The sequence below is a fragment of the Ursus americanus genome, chromosome 30, assembly GCF_024610735.1.
Source record: "Ursus americanus isolate L20-20 chromosome 30, mUrsAme1.1.p, whole genome shotgun sequence".
Lineage (NCBI taxonomy): Eukaryota > Metazoa > Chordata > Mammalia > Carnivora > Ursidae > Ursus > Ursus americanus.
Genome location: NC_142156.1, coordinates 5,817,404 through 5,838,297, shown reverse-complemented (window position 1 = coordinate 5,838,297; position 20,894 = coordinate 5,817,404). Strand labels below are relative to the sequence as shown.

Genomic DNA, 20,894 nt, shown 5'->3' with positions numbered 1-20,894 from the left:
CGCTGTGTACACAGTAGGTAGTTGTTAATTTCATAATGGAGGTTACAAAACAGATTTGTTGTTTGTCGGGGAAGAATGACAAAATCTTGGCAGAAAGCCATGGATCAAAGCTCTTGCTCAAAATGAGGTGGTTGGAAATAGCCAGGCCTCCCCTGTCCAGAGGAGTGGAGGCAAGGCCTGCCCTTCCCAGGGCCAATCTCCTAACTAGAAAGCCCCACCATCTTCCAGGGGAAACAGGGAAATAAGGGGGGAGGGTTCTTATAGGGTTTTTTGAGGGCAATTGGAAAGGTTTGCCTGCCCCCCAAATCTCTATCTCGGTTCAGCTCATCTTCCAGGAGCCCAGGCTGGAAGGAACAGCAGTGTGCGACAATCACAGCCCCCTAGGGCAAGTCTTCCCCGGGGCTCCGGGGCTTGCACGCGAGTTTGTACAGCCCTTCCATGCAACCCCGAAGCAGACGGCGATTATGGCGAGGACGCCGAGGCTCAGTGAGAGGGAGTGCCAAGGCCAAGGGCTTAGTGTCTAATGCAGGGCTCGAACCAGCAGCACCCAGGTTAGCTGTCAGCAGGGCCCCTGCCCTGCCCTGTCTTTCAGGGGAGGACAAGGTCAAGGCAGGCAGGTGGGCCCCTGCCAGGGAGGGCCAGCCTGGGGCAGAGAGTGGCGCTGGCCAGAGTCTGAGGAAGCTGCCCCTCTGTGGGATGGGACAGTGCTGGCTCCCGTCCACATGCCAGGCCCAAGCTGATGCAGGAAGCATCACCCCATTTACCCATGAGGAGAGTCAGGCCAGGGGCAGGAAGTGATTTGTCAGGTCACACAACATAAAGGGGGGGGGACGGTAAGACGTGAAGCGGGTCCATCTATTCAGACAGCCCAGGTGCTAAAGGAGCACATTGGGTGGGCAGTCTTCAGGCTGGGTGACTTCGGAGAGGAGGTGGCTGCAACAGCCTGAACAGACGGCGCTCAGCGGACGGCGGCGACCTCGCTTTCAGCCACCAGAGGACGGTGTTGGGCCAACCGCGCCTCTTTCCAGGCGGCAGAAGTATGAACAGGATTCCTCAGCATCAGGCTCCGGAAGGGCGGTTTTGCAGGCGGGTTGAGGCGAAGTTCATTGGGCCCAGGCTGTTTGTGGGAGCAGCAGAAAGGGTGGTCCCATCTGGGTTCAGAACCTGGTTCTGCCCCTTGCTGGTTTTCTCTCTAAATCCCTGTGGACTCCATTCTCCATCCATGGCTGCCGCCCTAGTCAGGGCCTCCGTCGTCTCTTGCTTGCATTATCAGAAAGGAGTCCATGAGTCAGTCTCCCTGTGCCCATTCCTACCACCTCCCAGGAGACTCCACGGGGCAGCCAGAAAAAGCCTTTCTGAAACGCAAATCTGATCATCACTGCCTGTGTGAACCCTGCACTGGCTCCTCACCGCCCCCCCCCCCCCCGCCCCACGAGAGTTCACTTTTCATTGGTGGCTTATACAGCCCTCTGTGACCTGCCTATGACACCCTCACTGCAGCTTCACCCAACGACCTGAACTCACCAATTCCTCAGACTCCTTCCTGCCTCTCTGCTTTTATTCATGCTGTGCCCTCATCTAGGACTCCCTTCCCAGTCTTGCTCTGTGCACCTTCAAGGCTCCCAGAGCCCTCTTTCCCTAACCTCTCCCCCCCCACCCCAGTCCCTAGCAGAGTTAGAGTCTCGTCTCCATGCTCTTGGAGCAACGGGGCCAGTGCTTATCATGCAGGAAGGTCATCATGTGTCTCGTGTCTGTCTCCTATTCCCCACCAGTCACCAGTCCAGGCTACACTCCCCAGTGTTCAATAAAGCCTTGCAAAAATAATACATAGCATCTACTGAGCACCTATGTAGGCCTGCTGCCCCTGTGCTATCTCGTTTGATCTTCATGGCAGCCTCGTCAAATAAATACAGTCATCCTGGTTATTAGGGGAGGAAAGGAAGGCTCGGAGACGCAGTCGTTTGCTCAGTGATGGCTCCAAGACTGGAGTTCAGGATGTCTGACTCCAGAGCAGCATGTCTCCCTCGCCCATCCACCCCCAGAGGTTGGGTCATACCAGGAGCATTGCCAAAAAGCAGAGCCTAACAGGATGACTCAGCACCAGGGAGAGACCCAAATAGAGGGTCGGAGAGCCACAGACCAGAGGAGGAGGAACCGGAAAGGATGGGCTCACCTGGCTGTGCCCTCATCCTGGAGTTGATGGTAGGCTGGGTGACCAGCCTGACAATAACTATAAAAGCCAACAACAACAACAACAACAACAATAATAATAATAATAAATAAAAGCCAACACTATCGGGGTTCCTGGCTGGCTTAATCAGAGGAGCATGTCACTCTTGATCTCGGGGTTGTGAGTTCGAGCCCCACATTGGGTGTAGAGATTACTAAAAAAAAGTAAATAAACTTAAAAAAAAATCAACACTATTGGTCACTTACCGTGTGCCAGGTGGTGGGTGGTTACTGGCTTCTAACCATCTCAGTGGCCTTATAAGAGGAGGATGTTATTAGCCCCAATTTACAGTTGAGAAAACTGAGACTCAAAATCACACAGAACATTAAAGGTGACGCACCCAGGCCTATGCTTCAGCATCATACATTTCTAAACTATTTGGGGATTATTTGCTCAGTGTTGGGAGAGGAATTACAGCTGTTTGGGTGGTTTGTTTGTGGTCACCCCCAGACTCAGCCTCCCCCACAGTCGTCTGGGGCCCTCCAGGTTTCCCAGGGATGGCAATAAAAGCAGAGACCACTTTGGCATGAAGAACTTGGAACCCTCAATGCCCTTAGGGTGCCCCAGGTATTGTGAGAAGGGATATGCCCAGCTCCCCCACTTTGCAGCCTCCTTCACTCTCCTCCCCCATGTTCCTATCACCATAGCATCCCATTCCTGTGATAAGCAGCGTATGAGAGAAGGAAGGGAAGAGCCTATGAACTTGACCAGCACTTTGTCACCAACTCAGGGTTCTTTGGAGTCTCTTCCAGCAAGGGTTTTGACTTCTTGGTGGCTCTTGGTACTCCATGACACAGACATCAGAGGCAACAGTACCATCAATATCATTGTCCTTGTTATCATACTAAATTTTATTTTTTGATCACAAAAGGAAATTAAAGAATGAGGACTATACACCAGCAAAAAAATTAGAGTGACCAATTTCAGCCAGGTTGCTGGATACAAGAGTAATATACAAAACTCAGTTACATTTGTATACATTAATAAGGAACATTCAAAAAATGAAATTAAGAAAATAATTTCATTTACATCAGCATCCAAAAGTAAAGTACTCAGGTATGACCTTAACTAAGGAAGTGCAAGATTTGTACTCTGAAAACCACAAAATACTATTGAAGGAAATTAAAGACTACATGTGAAAAGACACCCATGTTTATGTTCCAGAAGGCTCGATCCTGTGAAGATGGCATTAGTCCCTGAAGCGGTCCACAGATTCAGTGCAATCCCTACCGAAATCCCAACCGCCTTATCTGCCAAAATGGATGAGCTGATCCCAAAGTTCATGTGGAAATGCGGGGGACTCAGAGTAGCCCAAACAATCTTGGAAAAGTGGAATGAATCATTTCCTGCTTTCAAAATTTAATGTAATTTAATACAAACCTACAGGAATCAAAACAATGTGGTACTGGCGTAATGATAGACATACAGATCAAAGGCAAAGAATTGAGAGTCCAAAAATCCACTCATCTATGGTCAAGCGACTTTTGACACATGTGCAAAGACCGTTCAGTGGGGAAAGAATCATCTCTTCGACAAATACTGCTGGGACAGCGCCACTGCAACATGGATGAACCTTAAAAACCTTACGCCAGGTGAAAGAAGCCAGTCGCCAAAGACTCTATGATTCTTTTCGTATGAAATATCCAGAACAGGGAAATCTATAGAGCTAGAAAGTAGATTTGGAGTTGCCAGCGGCTGGAGTAGGGGAGCAGCAAATGGGGAATGGCTGCTAATGGGTACAGGGGTTGGTTTTCTGGGGGGTGATGAAAATGTTCTATAATTAGACAGTGGTGGTAGTTGTACCACTTTGTGAATATACTAAGAAAACCACTGAATTGTACACTTGAAGGATGGCGAATTTATGGTATGTGAATTATAACCCTTAAAATTTTTTTAATTTAAGAAGGAGACAAAACTACCCAAGAGTAAAGATGGAAAGTAGATTGTCTCAGGATGCTACCCAGAGCATCATTACATCTCTGGTAGGGCACCCCCAAATCCCCTTCCAGCTCCTATTTTCAAGCCATCCCCACCTCACCTTACAGCCCTCTGAACCCTCCCTACTCACCTCTTCCCAGCAACACTCACCCTGCTCACCCTGTAGAAAAACTTCTCCTGGGCCCCCTCTGTACTGGCCCAACTGGTTCTGGCATGAACCATCTAGGGGAGGGTGGACAGAAATGTGACCACGCTGGGGCCCGAGGGGCCTAAGGGGCAGCCTTTTTACATTTCCTCGTAACCACCTACAAGGAGGGGTTGCAGGGTGTGGCGTGGGTGGCCCTGTCTGCTCCCCTGCCGTTGTTTGCTTCTGTGGTTGTTGCCATGGTCCCCTGGGAGTTTGGCAAACTAAGAGCTAAACACAATCTGGGGATTTAGTCGGAGAAGACATGTGTGCAGTGTGGGTGTGGGTTGGGGTTTCTCCTTTGCCAGGGCCTTTGTTTCAAAGGAGGGAAATTAATTCTGGTGGCCTCAAGACACTCCACAGCCCAAGGGGTGTGGACCCAGGCTTCCTAACACACGATGATGATTTAAACCATTTTTTGAGCACTTACTATGTTCCAGGCACAACAGTGAGCCTTCCAAGGGAAGGCAGGGCTGAGGTGTGGATCTGGTGCAGGTTCCAGAATCAGACAGGCTTGGGTTCAAATCTTGGCTCCCCATTTCCTGGCTGTGTGATCTCAGAAATTTTTTTAATTCTCGCTGATCTTCCATTTCTTTGTAAAATGGGGATACCCCTACCTGTTTCCAAAGGGTCCAATAATGATGTAATACGATCAGTGCAGAGGAAATGCTCCACAAATGGGAGACTATGAGCTCCGTGCAGACAGAGACCTAATCCACCTGGTTTACTGCAGCGTTCCGCTCCACGTGCTCTTCACTTTCCCACCTCCAAGCCTTTGCCCATGCACTTTCCCTCCACCGGGGATGCCCTTTCCTCTACTCCAATCTCCACCCTTCTTTTCTTAAAAGTCTGTCTCAAATGCTACCTGCATCCCATTGGGGTGACTTCTGTGCCTGGGTCCTCTCCCTGATTAGGACAGAAGCTCCTGGAGCCGAGACTGTGGGATAACCTAACAGTGCAACAACAGAGTGCTTAATTGCATGGGCTTAACTCTGGATGTTACTTAACTTCTCTCTACCTCAGTTTGCTTGTCTGTAAAATGGGCTTAACAATGGTCCCTACCCCTATGGATGTTCTGAGGTTTAAATGAGACAATGCACTTAGGATGGGGCTTGGCATGGAATAAGCCTTAATAAGTGTAATAAACCTGCACTGTCCAATATGGTAGCCACAACCCACATGGGGTGATTTAAAATAAAATTAATCAAAATTAATCAAAATTGAATTTAATTCAATTCACACTTGAATTCCTCAGTTTCATGAATCATTTTCCTATGTGACTAGTGACTACCAAATATGTTCAATGGGACAGCCCAGATACAAAACATTTTCATCTTTTTTTTTTTTAAATCATTGGCTAGTTGGGGTTTTGATTACTTTTAGCCAAATGCATCTTTTTTTTTAAGATTTTATTTATTTATTTGACAGAGATAGAGACAGCCAACAAGAGAGGGAACACAAGCAGGGGGAGTGGGAGAGGAAGAAACAGGCTCATAGTGGAAGAGCCTGATGTGGGGCTTGATCCCAGAACGCTGGGATCACGCCCTGATCCGAAAGGCAGACGCTTAACCGCTGTGCCACCCAGGTGCCCCAAACATTTTCATCTTTGCAGAGAGTTCAGTTGGATGGCTATAAATGATGATGCTGTGCGCAGAACAGGCACTCCTCCTGGCTCTCCCTGTCCAGCCTCCGATGTCCCTAGAGATAACCGGGGCGCCTCACATGAAAGGGTTGAGGGAGAGAAAGGAGACTGGTGGGAAATAGGCAGGATTAGGGGCTAATGAGAGGGCAGTGGAGGAACCCAATCTCCACCTGCTCCCAGCCTGGTAGGAAGTAGGTGTGGACAGCAGCCAGCGGCTTTGCAGAAAGAGGCTGGAATGTGAAGTGGGGCGTGGTTGAGGTGTGGAGTTACCTAACTGTTCCTGACTGCGCCCCGGCAGGTGCTTCAGACGGAGGGAGATGGCTAAAGATGCCCCCCTTCTCCTTGTGGGCCAGATCCTATCAGGGGCCCAGAGCAAGGAAGGTGTCCAGCACTAACCAACGTCAGCTAGCCTAAAGAAGTCTCAAGATAGCCCAGGGATGGGGACGCCTACAGACAGGGAACGTGGGAGAGCCCTGGGCAGAGTGGCTTGAGCTAGCCCAGAGGTCGATTCAGCCCACGTGGACCCCCTCAAGTCCCAAAGATGTGGCCACATGGATGTGCTGTGCTCTCAAGCAGGTGTGCTCCTGGTTTCTTTATAGACAGTCATTGACAGTGTGCCTCTGCTCTCTTGGAGCTTCTGACAGCTGGACAAGAATAATCCCTCAGATGTGATGGCCTTGACAGTCTCTATGTCTCCTTAGATCTTCCCTCCAACTGCATAAGGACAGGGCAAGCACTGATAGCTTCATTGCTTGCCCTGTCATTCCATAAATGAGACAAGTGACACTCAGAGATGTCCTCTTGAAAGGGAGGTCTCACAGGGGAATGGGGAGCAGGGCCAGGCCTTGCAGGCAGGTCCAATGGTGGAATTTCAGGCAGCATGACAGAAATCAAAGGACAGGGGAATCTTCTGCGCTTCCTTCAGCACCTTGCATACTTGGTGGACACTCCTCACTGATCAGTCAGTGTTTAAAATCCAAGAAACACCCTCACTGCCCCCAAGACCATCAATATGCCCCACCTCTCCCTTAGGGCCCAGGGAATGTGGGATCCCCAACAAGGACCCTCATGTCCTCATGATCTCAGGGATGGGAAAGCAGGCAACAGGGTGGGGGTGCTTGGCCCTTCCCCATGTTGAAGGTGCAGGGCCAGCATCGCATGATAGGATTTGAGACACCAGGAAAAGTAATGTCAGCCCTGTGGAAAAAACAAACCTTCAGCAAGGATACATTTGAGTTCCATTTCTCTGCCTCAGCCTGTCTCTTCTTAAATATGGACGCTTGGTGCAAAAGGATGTGAGTTTCCCCTTCAACAAACTGAATGAAATGTTCACTAGACTGACGAAGAGTCCCTGACTCTTACCAGTCAGAGCTGGGTGGAGGGGGTGACCTTTGCAGAACCCTAGGTGTGGGGACTCTTCATTAGGGAAATGGGGAGATTGATGATGGGAGAGAAAGAGTGCCTACGGGGGTTATCCTCATTCCTCCTAAAATCCCCCTCTTTTCTGGAGGCCTGGAATCACGGGTGGGGGTTTTACAGGCACTCAGCCTGGGCTCCCATGCCCTCTGGCATGCCTTCTTGTGCCTGCCTGCCCCCCAGACCTGTCCCAGAGCCAAGCACAGGACCTCACTTAATCCCAATTATGTAACGTGCGATCCAACAGTTGGCCAAGAAGGAGGTGCCTGGAGCCACACCCAGGAGTGGGGGCAAAAGGCCCCAGCTGGGTAGGGCCACAGATCAGGCTTGGTTTCTGTCTGTAGTGGCGCCCACTCCTCCAGCCTCACCCAGACACCATGAGTGGCCGAGTTGGAGACCTGAGCCCCAAGCAGGCGGAGACCCTAGCCAAGGTGAGAGCCCCTTTCCCTGGAGTCCCCGAAGAAAAGGGCTGAAGAGAGGGGGGAGGGGTGGCCGGAACCCTGCCCCACTCTGTTGGTTCAGCATGTTTTTGACATTTTCTCTTTACTGTCACCTTACCCAGGGTCATGTTCCACAGCAGCCAGTGATATCAGCTCTGTCCAGGGCAGGGGTTGAGGGAGAAGTGCCACATCCAAGCAATAATAGTGTGTGTGCCAGCTCAAACTTGACTTCTTGTGTGAGAGCCAGAACCAGAGAGCTTTACCCAACGACTGCCTCCTCCCCATCCTTCCCTGGCCCCTTAGGTGGGAACTGAAGGGTGCTAATGGTCTGCCCTCTGACTCTATTCCCCCTCTTTCCCCGGGACCCTGAAAGATGACCTGTCTGCTAGAGTGAGAGAGAGCAGGGTGTGTTGTCATCCCCACAGCTGATGGGGAAGAGAATATGTAATCATTAACCATGCTTTTGTAGAAAATGGGATGAAAAAGGCAGAAGCCTCGGTGGGCTGACACACAGAAGAAGCTATGAATGCCCTCATGCTCCAGTCCACTTACCCCCACCTACCCACTCACTTACCCTTTCTTTCATCCACCCTCCCAAACCACCCCCCCATCCGTCTATCTACCCCCCTTCTGTCTATTAACCCACCAGTCTGTCCTTCCTCTACTCACCCATCTCTCCCTCCTTTCGTCCTTTGGTTTCTCCTTCCTTCTTTCTCCATCCACTCACCGACTCATCCATCCAAACATTCATCCATCCATTCTTCTTTCTATCAATTTACTCAGGATGTATCCTTCCTTCCATTCATCTGCCCATCTATCCATATACCCATCTGTCATCCTATCCATCCATCCACCCATCCTTCCACCGTCATGGGCCAGACTTCATGTGGAAGAGAAGGGATGATGAAAACAGTTATTGAGTCTGGGGGCCAAGGTTCGGTGCAAAAGCCACTTTAACCAGCATCTCCCTTTCCAGTTCCGAGAAAATGTGCAGGACGTGTTGCCCGCCCTGCCCAATCCTGATGACTATTTCCTTCTGCGCTGGCTCAGAGGTGAGGGCAGAGGTGGGGGAGATCAGGGTGAGGGGCAGTGAAAGGGGCCGGGTCCCAACTGCTCCGGAACACTCCTGTGTCTCAGGATCCAATCACACCGTCTTGCTTCACGTGTTCAGATCGAGGGGAGGGGAGGTTGCAGGGAAGGAAAGTCCTACCCAGGCCCCCAGTGCCATGCATAGCTCCTCACAGCCCAGGACCAGGACAAAGTGACTACAAGGCAGCCTCTCTTCTGCCTCACACCTTCCTTCCATCTTTACACAGCTCGGAATTTCGACCTGCAGAAATCAGAGGCCATGCTCCGCAAGGTGAGACCTGTCCACCCCTGGAGATTTGGGAAGGGTTTTGTGGGGGGCAATCCGCACCTCAAACCCCCATCTCCATTCCCTCTTTGGAGCTCCTGGGAGCCCAACAGGGCCTTACCTCTCTCCCTTTCAGTACATGGAGTTCCGGAAGTCCATGGACATTGACCACATCCTTGACTGGCAGCCCCCAGAGGTGAGCCAACACCCCATCCCCCAACACACACCCCAATCTTTTACAGACATAGCATTCAAGCAGCCTCTGGGTCACTGGGGAGCATGAGTAAAGGGCAGCAAGCCCGAGAGGCCTATGGAACTGCCCACAGGCCTACAGGCACCTCTCCTCTAATAATTATGAGTATTTCCTGGGTGCTTATGAGGTCCTGGTCTGAGTTAAAACTTAACCTGCCTGAACTCATTTAGTCATCACAACTCAGCGAGGTGGGCACAATTGTCCCCATTTTACAGATGAGGACACTGAGGTCCAGCAAAGGTTAAGCATGCTTCCCAAAATCCCACAGCCCCAGCGTCGAGCTGGGATTTGAATTCATGAAACTGGTTCTTTACCACCACAGTTAGCTTGTGCCTCTGAGCCTTCACCCCTAGGGCCTTGCTCAAAGCATCCTGTCTGCGTGGGAAAGAAACTTAGCCCACCAAGTTGTTGGAGAGAACAGTCCCACCACTGGCACTTTAGTAAAGCAATGGGCATAGATTCATTTGTAGAGCATACACTCTGGGCCAGGCACTGTGCTTTGCCAACATGATGTTGGGGACTTTTCCTAAGGGAGGGATTATCCAAACCATTTTACAGAAGAGGAAGTGGCATGGGACTCAGAGAGGTAGTGTCACTTGTTCAAGGATGCATAGCAAGGAAGCAGTTGTGTCTCTATTTGAACCGAGTATGTTGACCCTCAGAAGCCATGTTTTCCATCACTAAGCCCAACTTCTCTCAATGGAAAGGACGTGGGAGATGTTGGGGGGGGGCAGAATTAAGGAGTCCAGAGGCCTTCAGCCAGGCCCAGCTGAGGCCTGGCTCTGCCATGTACTCACGCTAAGCAAGGCCCTCCCCTCAGAGTCCCTTAGTTTTCTCACCTGGACAATAGTGCCACCCTTCAAGGAAGGGACAGTGCTTGTACCATGCTGTGTGTAGGCTTGGACCAGCCAGGTCAGCCTAGTCTGGGGGTCTCATAATGCCAAGGTGCATAATGGCAAGGTGCCTAATACCAAGTACTGTGTGTCTCTTCATGCCCAGGTGATCCAGAAGTATATGCCTGGAGGCCTGTGCGGCTATGACCGGGACGGCTGCCCGGTGTGGTACGACATCATTGGGCCGCTTGACCCAAAGGGCCTGCTCTTCTCGGTCACCAAGCAGGACCTGCTTAAGACCAAGATGAGGGACTGCGAGCGCATCCTGCATGAGTGTGACCTGCAGACAGAGCGGGTAAGGCCCAGGCTGAGCGGGGGAGGGGGGGGAGGCGCAGCTGGGTGCAGGTGAGGCTGCCAAGGGACATAGTCCCAAGAACACTCTGTGCTCTCTGCTATCACAGTCAGAGGACTCTGGGGTCAAACTATTTCAGCAGTTCTGCTGCGTCCTAGCTGTGTGGTTTTGGAGAGTCATGTCACCTCTCTGAGCTTATTCCTTACCTACAGAACAAGAATAATAATGAATAATGTTTGCAAAGATTAAATGAGATAATGCAAATGTATGGCCCAGCACACAGAGCCTCATGCATGTTTCTCAACAGTACTAGTTACTGTTAATCCCTCTGTGTCTTTGCCCCTACTGCTCCTTCTGTTTGGATAACTCTACCCTCCAGCACACTGCTACCTCCCACACTTCCCTTGGCTTTCCCCCTTCTATCGTTCAGGTCCCAAACTTAGAGGTCACCTTCTCTGAGGTCCCTGTCTGGGTTAAAGTGTGTCTCCACAGCTCCTGGTGCTGTTTATTTGCAGCACGTACCTCAAGACTTATAGTGACCTGCTTGCTTGTCAGTCTCTCCAAGCAGACTGTGAACCCTTTGAGGACAAGAGTATTATATGTATACTTGCCATGTCTGGCACAAAATATGTGCTTAATAAATATCAATGGACAAACAGAGAGATGAATGGATGATTGAATTGTAGTATGAATGGATGGATGGGTTAATTGATGGATGGGTGGGCCAATTAATGGATGGATGGTTAAATGGATGGATGGATGGATAGATGGATGGATGGGTAGGTGCATGTGTGGGTAAATGCATTCAGTTTTGTCCACTTGTTTCTCTGAGGACAGAGTAGGGGACTGGGAGAATCATTGAGGGTCGTATGCTAGGGTCACCATGTCCTAAGTTCTGAGTCTGTACCCCGAACCTTGGGACTGGTCTTTGCTTTTGTCCTTGCAGCTGGGGAAGAAGATTGAGACCATTGTGATGATATTTGACTGTGAGGGCCTGGGACTGAAGCACTTCTGGAAACCTCTGGTGGAAGTGTACCAAGAGGTGAGGAGAGGGCCTCCTGGGTAACCCCTGCTTTCCTTAATGATAAGCATGGTCTACCGTGATCTTGTTGCTCACCAAGAGCCAGGATTTGGTAAAAGGGGGTGGACTTCCTGGGCTCTGGCACTGCAACTCAGGACCCAAAGGCCTTAATGTGTTTCCCAAAAGACAAGCCTCAGAGGCAACACTGCACTGAGACCATAGAGGCTACCTTCTGCCAAACCTTCTCAGCTCTGTCATCCTTAGCTCTGTGACTCCAGCAAGTCACTTCATGCCCCCATGCTTCAGTTTCCTCCCCTACAAAATGGGAATACTGATATTCTGCATTTTAAAGGGATGTTGGGATATTCCAGTGGGTTGATACATAAAGTATGTACACAGTGCTTGACAAATTATGAACATTTAATAAACAATGGTCATTATTATTGCTATACTACTATTACTTTAAGATTTACTCTGAAAATTATTATTATTATTAGAGTGTGGTTGTAATAGTCTGAAGTGAAAAACTCTCCTCCAGAGGCAAGTGGAGGTGATGGAAATAAAGGAATCCCTCCTTAGCCCTTTGGACACTCCAGAGGGGAGATTGCAAAGACGATGGGGGTTGGAGATGAGATGTGGGCTCTGATGGGCTCTTTCTTGGTTCCACAGTTCTTTGGCCTCCTAGAAGAGAATTACCCAGAGACCCTGAAGTTCATGCTCATTGTGAAAGGTGTGTGACAAATGACTTCACTTTTTTGTGCCTCTATTTCCTCGTTTGTACCCTGGGAACAATAAAAGTGCCTTCTTCCCTGGGTAGTAGTGAGGCAGGTTGGTTGCTTGACTGCATGCAAATCCCTTAGAGTGCCTGGAACAAAGTAAATGTTCCATCAATAGTAATTTCTATGGTTGGCCTTACTGCAAGAAGAGGAAGTTCCAATACTAGCTCTTCCAGGAATCCTCTCTCATTTCTCCCACCCCCGTTGATCTCTCCATTCCCAAACTGCCTGTGGCACTGACAGCTGGAACAGCTAAGTCTGGCCCTTCCTGTCTGCTGCCTTCTGGAGGTCTCTTGTTGTCTTGTGTGTGTTCATCCTGGTTTTTCCCTGAGTTGTCTGCTCCTTGAAGGCAGGGCCTCTGATTTTCCACTTCTGTTGTATCCTTCACAGGCCTGGAACCATGCGGACGCTTAGTAGGTATTTGTGTTGTTGAGTGGGTTGACGGATAGAAGGATGGATGGATGTTTGATGGTTGGCTGGTTAATTGGTTGTTTTGTTGATTATTTGGTTAGTTGGTTGTCTAGTTTACTGGCCAGTTGGTTGGCTGTCTAGATGAATGACTGGTGGTTGGTTGGGTAGTTAGTTGGTCAGTTAATTGGTTGGTTGGTTGGTTGGTTGGTTGATTTAATGGACAGTTGTTAGCTTGGTTGACTGATTGAATGACCAGCTGGTATTTTGGTTGGGTGCTAGGTGAGTAGCAGATTGGTTGGCAGATTGGTTAGTTGGCTGGCTGATTTGTGTTTGGCTGAATCTTGGATGGTTGGCTGGCTGCAGAAAGCAGTTGACTGTGTGGTTAACTGGTTGCTTAATAGGCTGATGGGTTTTCTGGTTGGCTGATTTTTTAGTTGGTTGTATGGTTATTTGGTAGGTTGGCTGACTGGTTGGTGGTCTGATTGGTGGGCTGATTAGAGGGTAAATTGATTGGCTGTTTTGTTCGTTGGTTGATAGATTGGATAATTGACGGGGTGGCTGGTTAGTTTGCTGCTTGTTGGCTGGTTGACCAGTTGTGGGGATGGTTTGGTGGGTGCAGGGCATTTTCCAATTCATGACTCCTCCATATTATTGGCTATGAATATTATGAAGAGAGTGTCCCAATGGAATAATTTTCTTCTCCATTATCTTTGTTTTTATCTCTCCAGCCACCAAACTGTTCCCTGTGGGCTACAACCTCATGAAGCCCTTCCTGAGTGAAGACACTCGCAGAAAAATTGTAGTATTGGGAAGTAAGTAATTCTAGCTCTATCCCCTGAGCTTTGTGTCACCTAGAGTCAGAAATTCCTCCCCAAAAGTGAGGTGAAATGTGTTTTACACTACAGAGTCTATCCAGTTATCTCTGCCTCATTCCATGTCATTGGTGACTGAGGCCTCACACCTTCCTCCTTGTATCAGTTTCAGTTTGGTTGATAGTCAACCTCTGGGCTATAGGCCTCATTTTCCTTTCAATACTCATCACCTCAGTGCTTCTAAAGGCAATTTGGGCTGAGGAGGATGAGGAAGAACAGCAGGAAGAGGAGATGTGATTCAGAGAAGGAAGGGTCAACAAGAAGGGACTGGATAAGTAAATAATAATGCATCCATTTGATGAATTATTGGAAAACCATGAAAAATAATTTGATGCCAAGGGAAATGTTATTAAGTTTTTAAAAGCAGATTATAAAGTGGTGTGGATATTACCATCTTCTTTGTAAAAACAAAAATATATTGCTAGAAGAAATTGCAACAAAATGTTGATTTGTGGATGGCAAGAAATTAAGTGGTTTTTTAATTTTATTTTTTGTATTTTTATGTTTTCTAAAGTTTTATAATAACATGTATTACTTTTACAAGTAGAAAAATCATTATTTTAAAAAATGGTAAGGAAAAGGGAAGAAAGAAGAGAAATAGTTCTTAAACTCAAGCCAATGACCTTGAACTTGGAGACAGCTTCTTGCAAGCAGAATGGTCAGATCATCAAATCAGGAGATCTGAGGATCTGGGCGGGTAGAATCTTACAAATCCTCGCTTTCTTTCTCTTCCTGATGTTTGAGTCTCTGCCTCTGCCCCATTCCACAGGGATAGAGAGCTATGTGGATCACAAGGTAGCCCCCCAAATCCTGGAGCAGTGTGGGTAATGCCACACTTCAGGTCCAAGTCCAGGGCTCTGTCCTATTTGGTGGCACATAGGGCCCTGTGCATTTGGCCCTGGTATGCCAGGCATTGTGGTCTTTGCTTTTATCCCACTGGTAGCAAGGAATATCCCATGGCCACAGTGGGGCTGGGGGTGGGCAGGGGAGATAGTTTGGATTGGTCATAAGACCCAGAATACTTAGAGCTTTGCAAAGGGCATGAAGAACAGTAATGAGCATTATGGCTTTAGTGATTAAGCAGCACAGAAGGGGATGGTCCATTCAAGGGCCCAGGGCTATCCATTCCCCACCAAGAGGTCTGTCTTGAGTATGCCACTTACATGCTGTATGGCCCCTAACAAAGTCCTTGACCTTGAAGGCTTTAAAGTCTTCTTGAGACAATTAGATGATTCTTACCTTCACTATTCAGGACTGGAAGACCCTCAAAAAATGTGCAAACCCATCAGCTCAAAGGAAACATTTTTCCATAGCAATGCAATGATGAAAGACACTTCCTGCAGCCTGAGGCCTGGGAGGCTGGGGAATTGGCTCTGGTAGCCTAGTCCCTGTAGGGTTTTCCCCAAGCTCAGGTCCCCCATGGGAATGGGGGGCTGACAAGTCCCTTCCATGCCTGATAACAACTTTTTAACCCTTCTGCCCACAGGCAACTGGAAGGAAGGTTTGCTGAAACTCATCAGTCCTGAGGAACTGCCCGCTCAGTTTGGAGGGACTCTGACTGACCCAGATGGGAACCCTAAATGTTTAACTAAGGTATGAAGGGCCCTAGACAGGGGAGGGGAGAGGAGGAGAGCTGAGTTCCTTTCTCACCCACTCATTCATTCCACAAATGTCTATGGAGAGACCCCTGTGAGCCAGGTATTGAACTAGACAGTCCTACCCCTACTATCACTGGGCTCTCAGCAGCTGTGCAGGCAAACAAGAAATGAGGAAAATTTGACTCTGTGGTATGAGTTGGAAGGGGAATTTTCCAGAGGAGGCCTTGACCCTGGAGGGTCAGGGAAGTCTTTCTGGGTGGGGCGGGGGGTGGGGAAAGGACAGGGTGAGCAGGATACTTCCAGAAGACAGTGAAAGCATCTCAGGCAGGAGAAACAGCATGAAACAGCACAAGCAACGCAATGGTCAAAAGAGGGAAGCAGCCCATTCTGTCCTGTGTCTGCAGATCAACTATGGTGGGGAGATCCCCAAGTCCATGTACGTGCGGGACCAAGTGAAGACTCAGTATGAGCACTCAGTGCAGATCAATCGTGGCTCCTCACACCAGGTGGAATACGAAATTCTGTTCCCAGGCTGTGTCCTCAGGTAAGGGCCAGGACACCAACCCTTCTCTGGCTGGTCTTACACCCTCACGGTCCCATCAGTCTGAGCAGCAACTTGTCCCCCTCCCACCCACCAGGTGGCAGTTCTCCTCTGATGGTGCAGACATTGGCTTTGGGGTTTTCCTGAAGACCAAGATGGGGGAGCGGCAGAGAGCTGGGGAAATGACAGAAGTACTCCCCAGCCAGCGTTACAACGCCCACATGGTGCCTGAGGATGGGAGCCTCACCTGCTCAGAAGCTGGTGTCTGTAAGTCTACCCTGGCTGGGCCTCAGCTGTGGAAGGCTGGAGCCACCTGTCCCACGGTTTAGAGAAGGAAACAGAGGGGCAGTAACTCCCCCCACCACAGGAACATACAGCCTAGGTTAGTGCCATTCATTCACACAGTTGGTCATTCAGGCTACACTCTCAAGCATTTACTACACACCAAGTGCTAGCAACATACAGGCCTTGAAGAGGCTGAGAGCACTTGGGCCACAGGACACGGGCAAGGGACAATAAGGCAGGTGCGACATTTCCCAGGAAGAAACTGGGGTTCTGAGAAGTAAATCAGCTTGTCCAGAGCCACACAGCTGAGTGTGATGCCAAGGTGCCACCTCAGCCTCATGGTAGCTGCATAACTCTGGGCAAAGTCTTACCAATCTGGACCCTTGGTTTGCTCACCTGTGAAGCAGAGGTTACAACCTCTTGTTCTTGGGTGGTTGTGAGGAAGTAGAGGGTAGGCACTGGCCTCACCTAGCACCTCACTTTATCCAAGGGGCTGGGAGGCCTTTGACATTCCCAACTGCCCCCTGACCCCTATCATGCAAGTGTCCAGGTGTGGAGATAATGGGATGCACTGGCCATTGTTCTCATTGCCAATTGGTGCAACTAAAGCCAGGCTGCGCATGAGCCAAGAAGGGGTCAGTGTCTGTTACAAATGTGGCTTAAGGGTGACTGTTCCCATGGGAAAGGGAACAGGAGTGGGGGAACTTGGCCTAGCTTAGCAAACATAGCAGGTAAGAAACACAGCCCGTCCTCCCTCCTGTAGCTGGGGCAGGGACACGGGGAGTGTGAAGCCAGGCCTAACTACCCATCTATCCATCTGTTCCCCCAGATGTCCTGCGCTTTGACAACACTTATAGCTTTGTCCACACCAAGAAGGTCAGCTTCACTGTGGAGGTGCTGCTCCCAGACGAGGGCATGCAAAAGTATGACAAGGAACTCACCCCTGTCTAGGCAGCTCCCTCACTTCTCTGAGACCCTTGATTCTCTCCTTTCTCTATCTGTATCCTACCAGTCTCCCTTCCCTCAGAAATTGATCATTAGTCCTCTTGACTCTGTGAGATTAGTGAGTATAGAAAGAGCTGCCTTGGGGAAGACTTATGTGCTGTGATCAGATCAGGAACGGTATGAGAGCCACAGTTTTGGAGGATGCCAAGACTGCATAAGAGGGAGAAACAAAGTGAAGGCAAGAGGTGATGTCATTGAAATCCAAGAAATCAGAAAATGAATCCTTAGCTTTTGTCCTCACTTCTCCTAAGGCATTTGCGCGCCTTCGAATTTCTTCCTATGAGCTATGAGCCACTTGGGTTACAGATATATCTAAATTCTTTTTACTTCTACTCCTTATACAGTAAATGCTCAATATATACTTGCGAAGTTGAATGAAAGTAGTGAACAGGTAATTCACAGGTGTGCAGGACAAGAAGGAGATTACCCACAGTAGAATTCAGCACCTTGGACAGAGACCAGGCTGTGGGAGGGGTAGACTCTCCTGGAGACCCAGGTGATCCAGCCCCCAGGTTTCTGGGAATAGCTGCCCCCTCGGTTAGGTAGGAGGTGCCTACATAAGGCTTTGTCTGACTCAGGGCACACAGCTTTCCCAACCCATCACTCCCACCTTTAACCCTTTCCCTTGGAACTCACAGCTTATATTTTAAGCAATTAAAGAAACTACTGAAAGCAAAGGAGGTCCTATCTGGCTCTGGCTGCTTCCTGGTGATAATAATTTAAAAGTCTCAGCTATCATCTGGTGAGTGCTTTATTGCATACCACACATGGTACCATGTGCTTTACGAGTTTTGTTCATTTCACTCTCAAACCTTCCCCTGGGGCCACTTTTCATGGCTATCTAGTGGATAAGAAAACTAAGGCTCAGAGAGGTGAAGTCACCCCCAACATCACATAACTCTTAAGTGGCAGATTCAAGACCTATGGTTTGTTTTTTCTTTACGCCAAAGACATTGCTTTTAATTGTCCATAATACCAATTCCTCAGATCCTACTTTCACAAAGAAGAAGAGAAGGAATGACTTGTTTGTCCTAACTTGTTTGTCCTAGATCTTCCAGTAGAAGTGTCTTGGGTGTCACCCTCTCCAATCTCAGTTTGTGGGCAAAGTATATGTGTTATGCCCATTGGGCAGCTGGGGCAATAGAGACCTCCAGGACTCAATGGCATGATGTTTGTCGAAGGAAACTCACAGCAAAATGGACTAGGGCTTTGCTTCTAAGCCTAGCACCCTGTCTACTGTTCACATGGTCTCTGAGAAGCATGACCCCCTGACAGCAACCGTGGCTTTGGGTGACTGAGGGAGAAGTTGGGTCTCCAGGACATTTCTGCTCCAAGTCAGGGACATGGAGACACTGGCTTGAGACCCAGGACCTCTTGCCAGGAGGTTCCAAATTACACAGAGAAGGTTGGAGCCAAAGAGCCGGCTGGTCCTTGGGAACGAGCTGTCCAAGACCAGGCTGCTGGTGTGAGCCAGAGTGGGAGGCCTGACTCTGAAACCAATCAAGCAAATGTTCAGCAGTGGCTAGCTCTGTCCATCTGCACTTATGGGTGCAGGATTTTATCTCCATTTTATAGACAGGAAACCAAGCTCCCAAAAGGCACTGGCCTGGTTTCCTTTGGCCTATGGATGGCAGAAATAGCACTGAAGTTAAGGCCACCCTCCCCCACCTGCTCACTCCCACCAAATTCTCATTACTGTAGCTACTTGCCAGAATAAGACAGACTGTCGACTCTCAGAGACAGGGGGCGGGGAGGAGAGGATGAGAGGGTTGTAAGATGTATGGGGGGAAATGCAATATTTGGAACATACTTAAAATTGATTGTTTATCTGAAATTAAAACTTAGTGGGGCATCCTGTATTTTATGTGGCCACCCTACAAGTGAGGGAAAGAGGGAGGGGAGGGGGAAGCGGGAGAGGAAGGGAAGAGGGGGATGGGCTCATTCTCTTGGAAGACTGGGGTAGCACCAGCAGTGCAGGTCACGGGGGCCCTGGGAGTGGCTGGCTCGGAGTCGATGGTGCAGCGTGGAGGCACAGGGCAGCCTTACCCTTGCTCCTGAGGGAGATGCTGTCATGTTGCAGCAGGGTCAGAGGGAGGATGAGGAGGTGGACCCTTTGCGCCCATGCAGCACCATGGGATGCCCTCATTTGCCCGGCCTCCTCTGCTACTGCTCAGAGACCTCACTCTGCACAGAACGGTGCTTGCTACCAGGAGGCAGGACAGCACCGGGAGCCGAGGCCAGGGCTGAAGCCAAGAACCGGAAAGTGTCTCTCAGGATCTGCTGACGCCCAGCCATGGCCAACCGGCTCCCGCCCTGTTTCCACCATCAGTGGGAAATAGCTGTCCCCAGCTCCCAGCCTCACTCAGGAGCCACATAGTTCCAGTTCTGAATGTCCAGGAGGAGGTGAGGGGGGAGGGGAAAAGGCCCAACTTTGCAACCGTGGCTGATGGGCATCCCGATCCAGCAGTGGTCAGCAATCAGTGTAGGGGCAGGAAGACCAAGGCCCACACGCTCCCTACCGTGTGTGAAGGGCAATTACATTTCCGTTCCAACAGCCTAGAAGTGACCAGGAAGGAAAGGTCTTGGCTGCCCTTGATGGCTGCAGGCTGTTTCCCATAAGACGGATCAAATTTGGCAGTCTGGGCCACTTACCATGCAGACCCCAGGCCAGGGCAACCCATGGGCAGAGAACAAGCCAACTGGTGCTAAACAGGCACCTTCCCCAGGAAGCCGCTACTGCAGTGGCCTCTGAGGCCACTTTAATGTGCATGTTCCAGCAGGGCTTTGGAAACCCTGCACCCCAGAAGGCAGAAGACTGCATGAGAGAGAAGTGAAGAGCACCCAGTTCACATCATGCAGTTAAGAGGTGATATTTGTCCCTCAACACACACGAGGGCCAGAGAGAGTTAAGGCAAGACCAGAGCACTAGAGAAATCGAAAACTTCATTGTGCATAAGTAAAAGGGTGGGTTAGTTGCCTTCCGAAGGGCCTGCTGCCTCCGAGCTTTCCTTGGTGGTAGACTGGGACACCGTATCAATCTCCTCTTCGGAAGAGGGTTTCTCCACCGCCTCGGCCACTGGCTCTGTCTCAGGGGTGTCCTGATCAGCCAGGGTCCCCCTCCGCATGGTCCCCAGGAAGCCAAGGGGACAATGCAGCTGGAAGGCCTCGCCCACCTTCTTCAGGGTCAGCAGGACCCGGATCAGCAGCAGAGTGACCCCGCTGAAGCCCAGCACCATCACCACCAAGTCCTTCAGCATCTTGCAAGAGGCTGGGAAGGATGAGGCCGGGAAGTGGCTCAGGACTGCCCAGAGGTGCGGCGGGACAGGCCACGCAGGACAGCTGGAGCAGACCTTGAGCCCAGAGTTCTTCAGAGTAGGAAAAGAAAAACCAGGAACATGTGGGGAAGCAGGGTGTGGCTGGGGATAGGACAGGGCAGTGAGGTCAGGACCAAGGGCAAGTGTCCATGAACCTGGATGGTGGGGGTGGGGGGGGGACAAGACCTCTTTGGGTCTAGGCTGCCTCCCAGCCCTGCACCTATCTTTAAATCATGACGTCGGCAACTTCTTGACCTCAGTGGCCCCACAACCACTATATGGGTGTTCCCTTCACCTGGGAACTCTGGGGAGGGAAAGCTGTTCGTTAGCCCTGGCATCTTCCTCCCCTCTCAGCCCCCGGGAGAGACCCAGAACCAGCTATCTCCAAGCAGGTGTGTGTTCAACTACTAAGTAGGGGCAGGGGGCAGT

General features: G+C 50.1%; 1 protein-coding gene across 1 annotated transcript; it reads left to right on the top strand.

The window, feature by feature from the left end:
- Window positions 1-7,700: 7,700 nt before the first annotated feature.
- Window positions 7,701-17,517, top strand: LOC123788166 (SEC14-like protein 3). Its single transcript, XM_045791350.2, has 12 exons — window positions 7,701-7,841; window positions 8,827-8,902; window positions 9,167-9,210; window positions 9,341-9,400; window positions 10,457-10,645; window positions 11,589-11,684; window positions 12,333-12,393; window positions 13,579-13,662; window positions 15,209-15,315; window positions 15,725-15,864; window positions 15,959-16,128; window positions 16,976-17,517. Exons 1-12 carry the CDS (start codon window positions 7,788-7,790, stop codon window positions 17,095-17,097), a joined length of 1,203 nt encoding a protein of 400 aa, XP_045647306.1. The 5' UTR covers window positions 7,701-7,787; the 3' UTR covers window positions 17,098-17,517.
- The last annotated feature ends 3,377 nt before the right edge of the window (window positions 17,518-20,894 follow it).

What these genes read in the sequence shown, in the direction of transcription:
- LOC123788166 (XM_045791350.2), top strand. Translation starts at nt 7,788, where the DNA reads ATGAGTGGCCGAGTTGGAGACCTGAGCCCCAAGCAGGCGGAGACCCTA. An exon ending in AGGCGGAGACCCTAGCCAAG is followed by an intron (nt 7,842 to 8,826) that starts GTGAGAGCCCCT and finishes CTCCCTTTCCAG; the next exon opens with TTCCGAGAAAATGTGCAGGA. An exon ending in AAAAATTGTAGTATTGGGAA is followed by an intron (nt 13,663 to 15,208) that starts GTAAGTAATTCT and finishes TTCTGCCCACAG; the next exon opens with GCAACTGGAAGGAAGGTTTG.